The sequence below is a fragment of the Cupressus sempervirens genome, chromosome 4 (genome assembly GCF_028749045.1).
Source record: "Cupressus sempervirens isolate cs-2001-9-10 chromosome 4, ASM2874904v1, whole genome shotgun sequence".
Taxonomy (NCBI): domain Eukaryota; kingdom Viridiplantae; phylum Streptophyta; class Pinopsida; order Cupressales; family Cupressaceae; genus Cupressus; species Cupressus sempervirens.
Window position 1 is genome coordinate 21,851,191 of NC_143121.1, and position 17,282 is coordinate 21,868,472.

Genomic DNA, 17,282 nt, shown 5'->3' on the forward strand with positions numbered 1-17,282 from the left:
TCCTATTTAATTTAGTCTTAAACCTATCTTAAAACCTAGTCTACACCCATCACTTTCATCCTTCTAAGCCTACTCATTACTTAAGACTACATATTTATCCAAAACACCTTGCTAAACCCCTTTTAACTCCTAAGTGTGTGGTCACACATGTATGAGAAAGCCTTCACAATTCTCACACCTCTCACACCTTCCACACTTCTTACACCTTTGTCCCCCCACTCCTTCCTTTAAGTTTTCTCACACATGTGTGAGCAAACATTGAATGTTGACCTTTTCCCGACTTGTCTCCCTAACCCACGTGGCACCTATGTGGATGACACATAGATGCTACCTCCCCAAGGCCTCTCTCAAACCTATAAATAGACCCCTTGTCTCAAGCATTTTCCATCTCCCTCATTTTATTTATGATCATGCTAGTGTGATTCTAGAGCTTTTTAGAGATTTGTATGCTTAGAACTAACCTTTGGTAGTTTTTTTGCATTACTTAGATTTATAGTTTGCATTAACTTTCACGGTAGTATGATGTTGTAGGTTTCTTTCTTGCATTGCATTTCCATCTCACTTCTAGAATCCTTTGAGGAATGGTCCATCCATAGCCATTTCTTGAAGGTATTCTCCATTCATTTAGTCTTAGATTCATTCATCTCATTTTGTATATCATTTATCATTCAAGGTATTCAATAGTTGTGTTTGGGAGAGCACATCTACATCCTTCACACTTGAGCACACCAACAAGGCCTCTTATGGGTGCCCTTGTTGAGTTGCTTTGAGGTTATGTGAGGACTTTTATTTGTGGCTGCATAAGTTGTTAAACTCAAGTAGATTTTATTTGTATTTTCTTTGGTTTCTAATCTTCCATATGCACATGTTACAACTAACATTTTCTTGTTTATGCGTGCTCCTGAAAAGTTAGGTTTTCCAATATACAAAATCCTTCTCAAAATATGGGTTGATGAGAGTAGGAGTTGAGGCTATGACTACTTTGATCTCTTCAAAACTTTCTTTCCCTTCCTTGGTCCATGAAAAGACCATATTCTTCTTAAGCATGGTTGTAAGAGGTTTCACCATGTTAGCTAAATTAGGGATAAACCTCCTCACAAAATTTATTCTACTAGGAAAATGTTGAAGACCCTTCTTATGACTAGGAAGAGAGAAAGTGATATCACCTTTGTTCTCTCTAGATCAATAGTTAAGCCTCATTTTGATACAATGTGTCCCAATAATTTTTCTTGATTGGTGGTGAAGATACAATTTCTTGGGTTAAGGGATACTCCAAACTCTCTACACTTTATGAACACTTGTCTGAGATGACCAAAATGATCTTCTACATTCTTTGAATACATTGTGATATCATCAAGGTAAACTAATACAAACTGTTGAATCATGTTTCTGAACTCCATTTCCTTTTGAAATGTGGCACCTAAACTTGTCAGTCAAAAAGGCATCTCACTATAGGCATAGGTACCCAACTTGGTAGTGAATGTAATTTTGTACTTATTTGCATCTTTGACCAGCACTTGATTGTAACCAAAGAATCCATGAAGAAATGAGAACCTCTCTAAACCACTAACCTTAGATAGTATTTGCATGGAAGGACGGGGATGGCAATCCTTGATGGAAGCTTGATTAAGATCCCTAAAATCCATACATAATCTAATCTCTCCATTCTTCTTCCTAATAGGGACAAGATTTTCTATGCATGATGAGTGCTTGATAGGGAAAATTATATTAGCCTCAATCAGCTTGGATAGCTCTTTTCTCATTAATAACTCAATTTTAGGATTCATTGGCCTTTTCTTTTGTCTTACTAGTTTAACATTACCATTTAAGTCTATGGTATGTTGAAACAAGCTTGAGTCAAAACCTTTTAAATCACCATATGTCCAAGCAAATATATCATTAAATTCTTGACATAGATGAATGAAATTTTCTTTCTCAATTTCAGAACATACCTTTCCCATGTTTAAGGTTTTCCCATCAGCAACCACCATTGGTGTATAATAATCTTTTTTAGTATCTAGGTTCATGCTTCTATCTCTTTCTTGGTCATTAGGATTGAAGACACTCTCTAAGGTAATGAGATCCTTAGACAATTGGTTGGAACTGAAATTAATGATTTGATTATCATACTGGTTGTGCAACCTAGATTGGTTCCTCTTTGAGAATTTTGCCTCATTTTGCAAGAAAAATACGATTCGTGCATTAGATTCAAATAATTGCCATTTGGTGTTTTTGTTAGGAATAGAAAGCCTTACTACCATTTTAATCTATTTCTTCTTTTCAGCTTCAAGGTTCTTGGAGATATCACAAGATGCACCTATTGTTGCCAGTTTATTAGCATGTCTATTCTCTTTTCTAGGGATGCTCTAAATATTAAATGCATTAAAAATTTCAAGCAAATCCCATACTCTATATTTATAAGACTTGAGCAAGCAATTCTTAGTGATATTTTGGTTTCTTACCTAGTTGACCACCAACTTGTTATCTCCATGTACACTTAATGCCTGAAATCCCCTCTTTTGAGCAAGTAGAAGACCTTGGATTAGGGACTCATACTTAGCCACATTATTAGTGCAACTAAATTGGAGCCTAAACGAGAAGTAGTAACTTACTTTTGTAGGGGAAATCAACATCACACCAGCCTCTGATCCATTCTTATTTCTTGATTCATCAAAATACATACTCCATATTCCACTCACATTTTCCTTGGTTCTTATAAGGTTAGGGACAAGAGCATCCTTTTTTGACACACAATATGTGCCATGACTTTTCTCAAGGGCTTTTAATATGAAATCAAAGTGATATGCATTAGCCCATTCATCTAAGAGAAAATTAGGTATCTCTACTAGAGAAGTGGTAGGTTCATTCACTATTCCACTCTCATCCATTTCTAGGATAGTGTAATTCATATTGATGAGATTAGGGGTGTAGGGTTCAATATGGTGGAGGGCTAGAGGCTTTGCTCTTATTAAAGCCTCGGTCCCATATCTTGTTCTAAAAAACATATATGATCAATCAAAAGATATGTAACCACCTATTTGGGTAGTGAAGTCTCTTGACAGACAAATGGAAAAATGCGGCTTGACTTCAACAAAAAATATATCTTGAGTCATAGTACAACTAGAGCATACATGTAGAGCCATTTCTACATTTCTAAGGATCCCTACACTCTTAACAGTACTACCATACAACTGGAATGCATCCCTAACAATGGGTTCATATTTCATTTCTAAAGCATTAGTAATAGACTTAGGCATCACTAAACTACTAGCCTTTGAATCAATCATACAATTGTGAACTAGCTTATCCACTATAATCAGAGAAACATAAAATGGAGGAGGTCTAACCTTTTACTTGTTTCTACCTCCTTTGATGGTTGTACTAGGTTTGTGGCACTTTCCATGCTAGGTGGCTAATCCTTTGGTTCAATAATTTCCAATTTCTGCTACAACAACTTCTTTTGCATGGGTATAGTAGCAACAACATCCCACATGGAAATATTCACATTGATCTTATTCATCTATTCTACCACACTAAATGATGCATTAGGTACTCTGGTAGAAACCTTAGGAGTTGCATGTGTAGGAGGTTGAATTGAAATTATCTGGGAGTTATTCAAATCTCCTCTACTATTATTTTTTCTTTTTTGTTGAGGGGCACTGGGTATATGAGGCACGACATTTGATGTTGAAGCTTGATTAGGAGGAGGGGGGTAGCATCTTCAATAGCTCTTCTTTTTCTCTTAGTGTTCTGAGCAATGGAATCCTAGTTTATATTAAAACATTCCTCCACCTAATGATTCATAAGAGAGAAATCACCCTGTCCTTGCATATATGAGGCATCCTTGGGTTGGCTCTCCTTGTATGATTTTCCTATTGCAGGTTCTTGATTGGTCAAAGCCAAATAAGATTCAATCTTTTGACACATGCAATAGGTATAGGAGTAGTTATAGGAGGGACAAAAATCTTTATCTTGAGCCATATTGTATTGAGGGACTATGGCCCTACATTTGAAGTAGAAGCATGGATGTTCTACCTATTCTAATCAAAGAACTATTCCCATAATTATGATTTGGAGGCCTACCATTTTTCAGAGTTTGATATTGCAATTGATGAGCCTTAGTACCTTGAGCTTGTTGGCTCTCCAAAGTCACCACCTTGTTCCTCACCTTTCACATCATAGAGAAGCTATCTTCCAACTTCTTCTCTTGGCCTTCCAATCTTTTATCTATGTTCAACATCATATATTGCATCATCTCCTTGATTTCATCTATTTCATTTGAAGATGTGGCAGCTTGAGGGACTAGAGAAAGGGATTGTGATTTTGAATTTATGGAAATAAGGGTCATTGCTAGTTGGTGATTTGGGACATTAGGGAAGAAGGGCATATGAGGCCTTGAAGCTAAATTTCCTCCTTGTATTAATATATTTTCTTCCTTGATTCCTATTTCGTAAGTATTAGGTAAGGTATCTTCTCCCATAGTTTGAATTGTAGTGGCAATGTCACTCTTAAAAGCTCTAGGGTAGTACAAGAAGGCATTGCCAAGGGTAGGCTTCACTAAAGTAGGTATTATATCCCATTTCTTTTGAAATCTATAATTGAAATAAATCATACATTCATGGGGGGCTCTTTTTATGGTAGCTAGCTATTCTAAAAGTGACAAATAGTCACTTTTTTCCTCGAAGTGTTTACATAGTCCTGCTCCTAATCCATCCCAATCTGTTATAGAACCATGTGATAGACTCATATACCATTGTAGGGATTTTCCTTTTAAAGATGAAGCTAGGAGTCTAATGTCCACATCATTTTCTATGATACCATGGATATTGCAGACATTTGCAACCTCTTGAACATGTTCCAAGGGAGAGATAGAAGTTTCACCAGTAAATTTAAGTATACTTTTAAGTGCAACTACTGGTATGTCATTTCTTTGGGTCAATAAAAGAGGACTCCCACCATTAAAGGTGGTAAAAGCATGAGCTCTAGGCTGTTCCATATAAACAAGTGATCTATTGATATGAGTTGATGGTATTCTAGATTGAGATCTAACAATAAGAGGAGTAGAAATAGATCTTGTAGGGGTATGTATTTCTTTTTTACTCCTAACTAGTGATAAAGACAATCTAGTCTTCCTTTTTCTAGGATTTGAAAATGAAAGGTCTTGATACTAAAATTTACCTCTAGAAGATGCCCTTGTTTTAGCTTTGGGCATGAATCACAACTAATTTAGTCTAGAACCAGATGCATTTGAAGCTTAGAGTTGCCAAGTACTCAAAGAATGAACCTCTAGAATGCTTAGATACTAAAGCTAGTACTATCTCTTCAGTATAATCACAAAAATTTTCTCTTCTTGGCACTAGTAGGTTTGAAATCTTCTTAGATATTGTCCCACCAGGTGTGCCAAAAATAGTTGTCACAAAAGTTTTCACCCTTGTCCAAAGTTTTTACCTAATGACAACCTTGTGAAACATGGAAACAACCTCCAAGTTGTGGGACTTGAACTGTGAGATTGAGTCTTTGGAGAAGGCCAACTTCCTTTACTATCAGGATGCACCTAACTACTCTTGGAGAGAAAAAGGGAGAGGGAATGCATGAAAGAAAATATACTTATTCTAACCTAAGGGGTGATGCACCAAAATAGTGTTCAAACCAATCTCTACCCATACATGCACACTTGAACCATTATGAAACCAAAAGACATACACATCTAGACTTGTTTTAATCTAACAATCACATGCAAATCAAAAAACCCAAATAAATGACACAAGGAAGAAGAGAATTCACTTATATATCATTCATAGCTCAAAGAGATATAGTCACGCAAAATTGCAAATATTCACAATAAACCAATGAGAGGCAAATAGGTCTTGCACAATACATTAATGGCTAGAGGAGATAAGGTAGAATGTCATATAGGTTCAGAGGCAAAGGAAATTTATAGTGAATTTGTAGAGCAATATTAGAGAATTCAAAGAAGAGTCAACCCTAACAAAATTTACCAGAACTGCCTTTATAGCTTAAGCATAACTAAGATATTTTCTACCCTAAACCAAACTCAACCACTACCATTTAATATTGTAGAGGAAAATCATCTAGATCTCGAGAAAATATAATCTTGGCATATACTCAAATACAATAAAATCCAATCTTTTACCAAAACAGAGCCTTGAGAAGATGAAACAACACCCTTTAAGTCACTTTGACCAAGTAGATGGATAAAATAGAGATGGTGGAGTGTTTTCCTTCACTCACTATGCATGGAATTCATTAGAAAGTGTTTGGAAACAATCACAAAGATCAGATCGTGCAAGTATTCCTTTCCTGTATTTTTGGCTCATGAATTAGTAATGTTAGTAGGTCAATCAAGTTCTACAACTAGAAAGCACCATGTGGACCAATATTCTTTTTTTTTTAGCCACCTTGTGAAGTTTGCATGCATTTGACCACAAAACCTACTAATCGTGCCAACTCCTAGCTTTACCAGAATGTCACATAATGGTTAGCTTTAGTTGTGATTGCCTTTCTTAATATCTTGGGCCCATAGACTACTCAACATGACTTGGCATCCAACTAGCACTACTAGAAATAGTTGACCCCACATTTCCATGCATCAAGTAGGCATATTACCACATTCATTAACTTTTAGACACTTTTATAATGCAGTGAAGTTCCATCCATTGATCTTCCTACATCTAATGATGAAAATGAAACTAGCCTACCAACATGTTCTGACAACCTTTCTACCCTATGACCCACAATGGAAATAGGTCCCACATGGCACGCCTTGCATTTTCACTTTGTTGCATGTCTAAAGTTCTTGTAATTTCATAAAGCAAGGATGTGATGACCGTTGATCTAGGAAGATCTGATCGTGGATGGAAACATGTAGTTCACCAACAACCTATGTACATACCTTGGCGAATGAAGTGCTTTCTGTATGACAACTTGCTTTGATAGCTTGTCCACCCTATTTGTGGTGGCCTACTAAAGAAGATGGACCCACATGCTATGCATCACTCAACTGTAAGATCAAAATCAAGAAAATTTCCCTTTACGATCTCACAAAATCTGGCAACTTCATAATATCTTATATCTTCATTTTTTTGCATTACAATCCTACGATATCCTCTAATTTTTGTAGCATCGTAGATCACTAATAATTTCCCCTCCTGATGCTACAATTAAGGCCTCTATTGCAACATTGAAAATGAGCCCTTTAAGGCCTTTGATCACTTGACCAGCATTGAATCTTAAGCCTTTCTCTCTCCTCTCTCCATCTTATGACTCCCTAATCCTATGATTTTGGCTTAGCATCATAAACCTTATGTTTCACATCTCTGACTCTATGCCATATCATAATACTAGAGGAACTTACCTTTCATTTTATGATATTATAATGACCTTTGATATCATTTTGATATTACGATCTTATGGTGGACCTTCTTGTCATAGCATCTTATCTTTACAATTCAAAATGCCTTATCTTACGACCACCATAACATTGCAAAACTCCATACTTTCCTCACACAATCTTACAAATTTTCATAGCATCATAGGCCTTTGAACTCTAGCTCCTGAACTCATGATATTATATTCCATAGTATTGAATATTAAAAAAGCACGAGAATTGGTCGTTTATCTTTTAAAATCAAATGTGATGATTTTGGTGGGAAACCAAATTTGACCAACAATGTGTCAATGTATAATCAACAAAATAAAATTAACTTACTAAAGTGACATAGAGAGAACTGTAAGAAGTGTTCAACATGCCTACAAGCCTTTCTAACTCAAAATGATCACCTCTAAAGGCAATAAAAGTACTCAACTCCTTCTATATTATCAATAGAACATCCCTAGGGTCCCAAACAACAACTAGATTCACATATGTCAAAAATTATTATGGGCCAAATCTATTAGCAAATTTGGTTTAGGACTAAAGAGGGGGGAATAACAAAAAAAAATGAATCCAACATTGAACTATTCTTGGGGAAATGAATTATAATAAAATTCTGATCATACAATTCTTATCGAACACTTTCTCAGTTGCTCGTCCCAATAGTCTTTCCCAAATTGTAGACTTCCGTCTTCAAGATCTTTCCTCAAAGTTTTAAAGCTTTCCTTTCCAGAGAACAAGGCTCGAATACTAATTTTTGGAAATAACAATGGAAAAGTAAACTCTGAGAGGGTGGGGTGGGGGGTAGGTTTAATTAGTACTTCAAAACTTTGACCATAAGACTTTCACCACACATCCATCTCATAATTTAGCATTTAAACTAAAATAACTAACTATACATGTTCATCCATAGCATGAAACAAATAACACATAACACAATAGTTTGTTACCTAGAAACCCTCCAATGAGAAGGTAAAGCTGGAGTGAGGATGACACCCAAAATCTTCAATACTACAGTTGTAAAGTGTATCCAATTAAGGTTACAATTGTTTGATCATAAAATATGATCTACTCTATGAAAGGTTTTCCTTGTTAAAGGCTTACAAAGACTATTAAATGTTACCATGTCAAAGGATATCAACACCCTACTAAAAGTGTGCCTTGTTAAAGGACTTTAACTCACAATGAAGTAAGCACCCTGTTTAAGGATTTGCAAAAGCCTATTAAGACTACTCAGTTAAGAGATTTTCTATGTATCACCTATTAAAATGATTCAACACCATGATCCTTTGGCTAGCACTCTACTGCTAGTTATTAGATCTTCTCTTTGCAAGTATATCCTTGATCCTCCTGATTAGATATGTCTCCTCTATCCTTTAACTTATTTTCTCTATTCTCTCTAACTAATTTTGCAATTCATATCCCTGCCATAAGCTCCATAGTCACCACAAATTCTCTCTCTCTGCACTTAGCATTCATTCTTCTCCTCTCATACACACATGCAAACTCTTTAGGGTTTTCCCTCCTTAAGAAGACTTTCGTGAGCTACGGTTAGGTAGGAATCAATGATTTTGATTCATCCATTTTTTTGATTGCTTGCATGTATTGCATAAGGATTCTCAATATACATTTGTATATATATCTTCTAGAATTGTAAAACAATTCGTAAGTTGACCCAAAAATGGTTTACATAGGAGTTTGTGCCATTACAAACAACTATGCCAAAATTTGTTTACTTGGCACTTGAAAGCTCTGATGCTCGACATTCACTATATTCTTAACATTGTAACTCAACTCCTAAATTACTTGACATCCACTAATTTACTTGATATTTGAATCACTTGGCATATATGACTTGCTCGACACTTGAGTGACTTGACACATACCATCTACTCAGCACTAACTATCCATGTATATTGTTTGGCATACACTACTTACTCGACACATACTGAGTTCTGTTATGTAATACAATAAGTTTTTTTAATCACTACCTTGACAAAACCAAAATGAGATCAACAAAGTGCACCGAGATGATGTACAAAAAGGGGGGTATAAGTGGACATCTTTTTTCTGAAATCAGGTAAACCTGAACTTGGACTAGACTTTTGAGGGTCATCCACTCAAAATGACAAAATATGTAAAACATATAAATTGTAACTTACTATGAATCTATTTTCTAAACTACTAGAATTTTCACAAAATGGATAAGATTAGGTGGGTCAAACCCCGTGCACATGAAAAATAGTTCTTGATTTTTTTAGAAAACACAGCATAGTTGTTTCCGTGCGCAACACAAAAGACATAATTATATTTAGTATTTTTCAAATCCCTTCGGTAGGATGATAGTTAAGAGTGATATTTAGAGATTGTATTTTTTTTTTAAATTATGAATTATTGAACTGACTACATCCTGAAATTTTGGTACACGTTCATATGTTGAGCATAACTTGCATCAAAATAATCGAAAATGAAAGCATTTTTTTAAAAAAGTGTATGAAATCACGTGTAGAACAATAATCTGTAATTTATTTTGAATTTGATAACTATATCAAAATTTATTTAAAAAAGGTAGCCATATGTTTGCAAGGACTATCAAGATATTGCTAAAAATAATTAAAGTTTACACTGATAATGTTGTCCAAAAATAGAAAAAAATATATTGTTAGAAAGCTAAGAGGACATGTAAGATTATGGTGGTAATTTTAGAAATACTCACTTTACCATTAGTAAATTGTTGAAGGGAAATATGAGAACTCATCTCAGAAGATGAAAAAATGTCTAAAGGAAAAAAAATGGAGGGAAAATAGCCTACCAAGCTTGTGGGTCATTTCCCTATGCTTTTACCAAGCCATAACCCGATCAGGTTTCTAGGATTCAAATAACCTGATTGGTTTATACAAATCAAAAAGTACATTCAAAACCTAGTTAGGATTTAAAACTTTATCTAGAGTTTTGAAAAAGTAAAAATTTACTTCTTCAAATCTCGATTGGATTTTCAAGAAGTAAAAATGGGTTCTACTCCAGAGACCATAACTTTCACATACAGAGTCTGATTTACTCCATTCAAAATGCATTAGAAAGCTATTGAAGAGATCTACAAAATGATATAGACAAACTAATCCTATGACATAAATTTTTTTTAGTTTCCATCAATTGAATTAACTATGGTCTAAAATAGGTAGTCATTGTTTCCCAAATATAGAACCAATAGGTAAACACAAATGGTAACATATTTTTAATTCTCTCTCTCTCAAACACACAAATACTCACTAACTCACTAAATAAATGATAATATATCTCTCTTACAAATTCCTAACCTCTAGTATTCTCTCACTAACTCCTAATCTATCTCTCTCTAACTTATTACCCTTAAGCGATCTCTCTCTCTCTCTCTCTCTCTCTCTCTCTCTCTCTCTCTCTCTCTCTCTCTCTCTCTGTGTGTGTGTGTGTGTGTGTGTGTGTGTGTGTGTGTGTGTGTGTGTGTGTGTGTGTGCAATGGGCACCTTGGAAATGCCTAAGAACTAAAACAGCTGCTGAAATAATAATAGTTCTCAAAATGAAAAAATCAATACATAGCAATGTATTCCAAAGGCCAAACCCCAAGGGAATGATGTCTAGAATGTTACAAGAGAGAATGAACGTCCTCTAATGAGAAGAAAGATATGTGACTCACACATCCAAGCTCTTATCAAATGCAATTCACAATCATCTGATGCTAAACAATGAGACCCTTACCCTTATTTATCATTTTCGTTCACCCTTCTAGAAGGAACTAAAATATTAATTAATTGCATTTACTAGAGGCTTCCCCCTTTCAACAATTAATGAATTCTCTAGAAACTCCTCCCTTGCAATACAATAATTAATTGTGCTTCTAAAAAATTAAATTACTAGAGGCTTCCCCCTTTCCAATAATTAATACACACTATAAAATCTTCTCCCTTGTAATACAATAATTAATTAAATTAATTAAATATAAAGTCACCTTTTAATTTTTAATTTATTTAATGACTTTATAAGAAATTAATTTAACTGCTAAAGTGGGGACATTACAGTCAGCCCTCCTTGAAATTGCTTGTCCTCAAGCAATCCAACAACACAATGAACTCCAACCTCCACTTGGATCCCAATTGAAGTAGTATGTGACATCCCTGTGGACATTAAACCAACTATAAACTAGTATCATCAGGACCAACCACTTTTCGTGCAACCTAGCACCCAAAACTTGTGTTGATGATGTAGACGTTAGAATATCACTAGAAGGCAACTCCGTAGAAGATCTAAGAATTCTCTTCTTCCTTGTATCCACCCACATAATATATATTAGACTAGAATCCTTATCATCACCAATGTGTGTTGAAAAATATGTAGCTATAGGCAAACCATATGCACTCATGCTAACTATATCAACAATACGTGTAGTCGCATTAGAATATATGGACATAGGAACAACACTAACTGTCGCAATAGAAAATTGAATTGAATTTGTAGTTGATGAAAATTCATAATCATCAACATGTGCACCATCATTAGAACATACATCAACCACTGCATACATACTGCTAAACTCCTCATTGGATGGTTCAACTGACACAAAAGTGGCTAATGATATGATAGTATCCTCACATTCTCTTAATCCCACTATTGTTGCATCACCATCTCCTCAAAAAGCTTCATATGTAGACTCCTAACTTTCACCAAAATCATAGCTAGGTGGCTCTATATGTGTCTTGATCCCACCTTAGGAATCAACTACCTCTTATGCCCATCTGTCTAGCCATTATTTGCAACGTCATATCCATTTGCCTATTCTGGTCCTCTAATGTATCTAGTAACCTAAACTTTACATTTTCCTAATCTGGACTGATATTCCTATCATCTCGGTCACCCATACTACTGTATTGTTCAAAGAATATCTCCTTTGTATTTGTATGATTGGATTGTATGTCCCTAAACCACTCTCTCAATAACCCCCCCCCGCCCCCCTCTCTTTCCCTCTTCCTATTCCTCACTCTTTGTCTCTCCATCTTTATCTCACTCTCTCCATCCTATCTCATTTGCCTCTTCCTATCCCCTACTCTCTCTCTCTCTCTCTCTCTCTCTCTCTCTCTCTCTCTCTCCCTCCCTCCCTCCCTCCCCTAACCTTCTCATTCTATCACTAAATAATAACCTCCTTTTCTAACTAGCTCCTAACCCCAACCCCCCCCCCCCCCCCTCTCTCTCTCTCCTCTTTATCTCCCCAACATCGTCTCCATATATTTTATGCCCTAATTACCATCATTTTGCATTTACATCATCTCTCCCCACTATCCCTTCTACCCTTTTTCAATCTCCTTCCACCTCTAACCATTTTTTTTGCCTATTTACCATAGATATATTTACCTCACAACACTTACTCTCCTAAAAGCATACATATCTCCCTATGTAATCTCTCTCTCTCTCTCTCTCTCTCTCTCTCTCTCTCTCTCTCTCTCTCCCCCCCCCCAATCACTACCTCCATATATTTTAGGCTCTAATTGTCCTCTTTCTTCATTTACATCATCTCTCCCCACTATCCCTTATACATTTTTCACATTTCCCTCCACCTCTAACCATTGCTTTCACCTATTTAGCTCCTAGATATCTTTACCTCATGTCTCTTACTATCCTAAACACATAAATACATCTCTCTCTCTCTCTCTCTCTCTCTCTCCCCCCCCCTCCCCCCATCATCATCTCCATATATTTCAGGCCCTTATTATCTTCTTTCTTCATTTAGATCATCTCTCCCCACTGTCCCTTCTACCTTTTTTCCATCTCCCTCCACCTCTAACCATTTCTTTCACCTATTAACCATAGATATATTTACCTCATGTCTCTTACTCTCCTAAACACATACATGCATCTCTCTCTCTCTCTCTCTCTCTCTCCCCCCTTCATCTCTTTTTTCACTTTCTTTCTCCCCTCCTCTTGTAATATCTTCCCCCCATTTATTCTCTATATCTATCTCACTCTCTGCATATGTCCCCTCCCTCGTGTTTCTTTATCTATAGCATTTTCTCTCCATGTATACCTCAAATATCATACCTTCTCCCCCGTCTATCACTCTCTATCTATTATGTCCACTCCTATTATTACCACCTACTATCTTTCTCTTATGTGTCTTTTGTCTTTGATCCTATCTTTTGGTGTTTCCTTCATGTCTCACCCTCATTCCCCCCCTTGTCTCACTCTCTCTAGCATTTCCCCTCTTATTATTACCTCTCTCTCTATCTTCATCCTTCCCTCCCTCCCTTCATTCTTCCTCTTTTCATCAGTGTCTCCATTTATTTTGGGCCCTAGATATCCTATTTATTTCTTTACCTCATCTCTCTCCCTTCCCTTTTTTCCATCTCACCTCTAACCATGTCCATATACAAGTAAATGTTTAAAAAAAAGTTTAAATATTAGTTTTTACTTAGGAAATATGTAGTTTACCATTTTAATTAAAAATAACATTTATGTATATTCTTAAGCTTATTCTTAAATAGAATAACTAAAGTTTATGTTTTTTTTTCAATATATCAACTCATCATATTATTTATATTTAAATACTTAAATATAATATAATATTTAATTTGTGCAAATAGAAGACTGCATGTCCATTTAATATTGACTTTGTAGTCAAATAAGTTGGAATAAATTTTGAATTAATAAAAAATATAAAAAAATGTTGCCCACAATCCAGAAGCCTATATATATATATATATATATATATATATACGATTTGCTATAGTACTGGTATCTATGATAGTAAGAGCCAATTTTTTCTTTTGATGAAAAGATATTACTGATATCTATAACAGTAAGATTCCTCAGTTATTATTTGACCTATGAATCTAAGTGCTAAATTCCTACTATTCATACGTATTGAGTAATCTATCCATAAATAAGTTGAGTTCCTTTGAAACCTATCAATGCATTCCCCGTCTCCTTAAGCACCATGATGTGATCAAACTTTTTAACTTCATGTTTTAAAATAAACAAATTATATTGGTTAGCCCCTGCTGGCCCAAATTTCTTATCGAAAAATTGTTTAAACGCGTCTCCATTAGAAACATTGCAATTACAAACCAGAACCAACACCATCACACTCTTTATTATATATAGAAAAACACAGCATACATACAATCCACAGTATGCTTCAAACCAGAAGATGGTCTACACACAACTCATTATAAGATGAAACAACCCAAAAAATAAAATTCATGTGCTCTTTCAATGCTCTGTTTCTCCCTCTTTGTGGTTTCCAGGGAGCTTCTCTTTGATCTCTTCCGTCAACCCTTTCTTCTCGCCCCCTTCTTCCTCAGCCTTCACATGACCGTCTTCTTCTTCCTCTTTCTTGTCTCCATGAAGCTTCAACTTGTCCTTCAATCCACCCTTCTTTGTCTCCTTCTTCTTCTCTCCCTTCTCATCTTCTTCCTCATCGCTGGACTGTACACACACAGCATTTCAACAGATCAGAGACCGATCCGTGTAATCATTTAACCAATAAAAGTACGTAAAGTAGGATGAATTTCAATAGAACGCAAAAAATTGAAATATTTGGTTAGGCAAAAGGTGGAACAAAATGCAACCAAATCTAAAAAGATGAAGGGATTGTGATCTGTTGGTCAAATTTTAATAGCACTTCCAAAAGCCAAATAAAAGATCACCGCTCAGTAACACAAAACCCTACGCCCTAACAAAAACAGAGAGACCATAACAGGATACCGTGAACAACAGGGGCTCCATAATTAATTCAGCTATTGCGTAATACAAGCACTTCAGAAGGGTTAAAAAATCGATTCAAATCCAAGCACATTGGTATTCCATCTGATCTATTCAACTTAGAAACGAAAGCATAAACGTACAGAGCTTGAAGAAGAGCTCTTGCTACGATGCAACTTTCCCATGAGTCCTCCTTCTTCTTTCTTCTCCACGACAACACCATGCTGCTGATGTGTCTCCTCCTCTTTCTTCTTCCCAAACAAGCCAAATAAACCGCGATCCTTATGCTCTGCTGCGTTTGAATCCGCCATTGTCAAGAAATACAAAGACAGAAAAAGTTACATGGAAAATGAGTGTTGAACGAAGGCCAATTTATAGGATTTCACGAACAACTGACGCGGCTTGCTGGGGCGTGGCATATATATGTCGGTGAAATAAATGTTAACATCACGCGGATAAGACGTGAGTGGGCAATGTCGACGACAAAGATATCGTAAGGGGACGTTCTACATGCATTCCAGGCTCTACGAAACGAGCTCCTGGCTTTGTGGGGAGAATCTGAAACGCATGCGTTTCAAATACTGATAGTTATATTATAATTAGGGCGTACGGATCACCCTGCTTTGCCGTTGGAAAAAATGGAAGGTCTTTTGCATGGACTATCGACTTCCCTTGTAACGTCTACATTTTTTGTTTTTTGGTGAATGAAAATAGACATATAGTACTAGTTCAAGTCTTGAATTTGATGGCTGTATTGACCCTTTCTGGTGATGGAAATAGGTATATATTACTAGTCATATATTAGTTTTTATATATTATATATAAAATAAGTCAAGAGATATATTTCGAGGTGTCTTGGACAAGGATATCTGTGGATTGCATATATATATAAAAGTTAGTAGCAATCATATTTTTTATAGTTAACTATATACTTAATCTATAATAAATTGTATTATTAGTCCCTGCCTTTTAAAAGGCAAGGAACTAATGTTTTTTTTTCACTCCCCCTATTTCTTTTTTGGTACTCAACAGGTGTCATATCGTAAGGTTTAAGCAGCTGTATTAAGAAAATGAAATTATCAGTTGCTAATTTCAAATTTATGATTGGCCGAGAGCAATTTTGTTGGGGTTTATTGGCTTTTTTTGAAAATTTTTATTGAACAAAAATGAGACTAATGTCGGTTGCAAAGGCAATTTAATTTTCATTAATGTGATGGTAGGGTAGTGGACAGTGGAGATAGGTTAGCATTTATTACGCTAACATCACAGAGCCAAGGAGCCACCGACAGTCAAGATGGATAAAGAGCATAACATGTTTGCCAATTTTGAAAGTACGAAGGAGCAGTTTCCGTGCAATTTGGAGAAACAGAGGTATGAACGACGAGTCTTGCAATTTATATACTTGTATAGGATTTTTTGCTTCCTTCGTTTTCTTGTTGACAGTTTTATCTATGTCTGGGTGTGCTTGAAAATGATTTTTGGTCTTCGCTGTGAATGTTAATAGGATCATTTTCCCCCGTGTGAAAGCTAAGGTCGATATTAGCGCATTTGAGGCAATTGGCATTTGTGTCGGCTCGATTGTAATTCCCTCATTCCATATTCTGCTGTAGAGCTTAATTCTCTGGATTTCATGAAATTGTTTGTTCAGGTTATCAAGTCTCGTTCTATTAAGATTTTTGATTTCACAAATGCTTTCCTCTTTGTATTGCGTAGATGGAAATTTGAAAAATCTCATTTTACCTTTGTCTTCTTCATTTACAACCATTTTTAATGATTTTTGACGAGAAGTGATATTTTGAGCTTTAGTTCCTTGAGAAGGACAAATCTAGGGTTTTTGATACCTATTTGCCGCACTTTCTAAATAGTGTTACTTGTTCCAGCAAAAGTTCTATAATTTGGTAAATGAAGCTTTTAAAAAATTTCAGTTGTTTTAATGCTCAGAAAGTTTTATTATTGATAAGAAAATCAGATTTTCCTACTGGCTCTAATCAATGAAATCTATGACTCTAGGTAAAAAGTTAGGGCTTCTGGGATTTTTCTTGCCCAAACTTTTCTGAAGAAACAAAAAATTTGTATGGGGACTCTCAAATTTTTTCGAGTTCCTCTCAATATTGCCTAGCTTTACATTCTTCATTACAAGCTTTGAATTCCAATCTGATGG

General features: G+C 35.6%; 1 protein-coding gene across 1 annotated transcript; it reads right to left on the bottom strand.

Annotated features, from left to right (window-relative positions):
* Positions 1-14,629: 14,629 nt before the first annotated feature.
* LOC149559716 (uncharacterized) lies at positions 14,630-15,432 on the bottom strand. The gene is made up of 2 exons (XM_089823495.1): positions 15,265-15,432; positions 14,630-14,845 (listed from the first exon to the last, which is right to left on the bottom strand). Exons 1-2 carry the CDS (start codon positions 15,430-15,432, stop codon positions 14,630-14,632), a joined length of 384 nt encoding a protein of 127 aa, XP_089679621.1.
* Positions 15,433-17,282: the final 1,850 nt, after the last annotated feature.

Coding starts and splice junctions, on each gene's coding strand:
- LOC149559716 (XM_089823495.1), bottom strand. CDS start 15,432: ATGGCGGATTCAAACGCAGCAGAGCATAAGGATCGCGGTTTATTTGGC. Junction 14,846..15,264: donor AGAGCTCTTCTTCAAGCTCT/GTACGTTTATGC, acceptor GTGTGTGTACAG/TCCAGCGATGAGGAAGAAGA.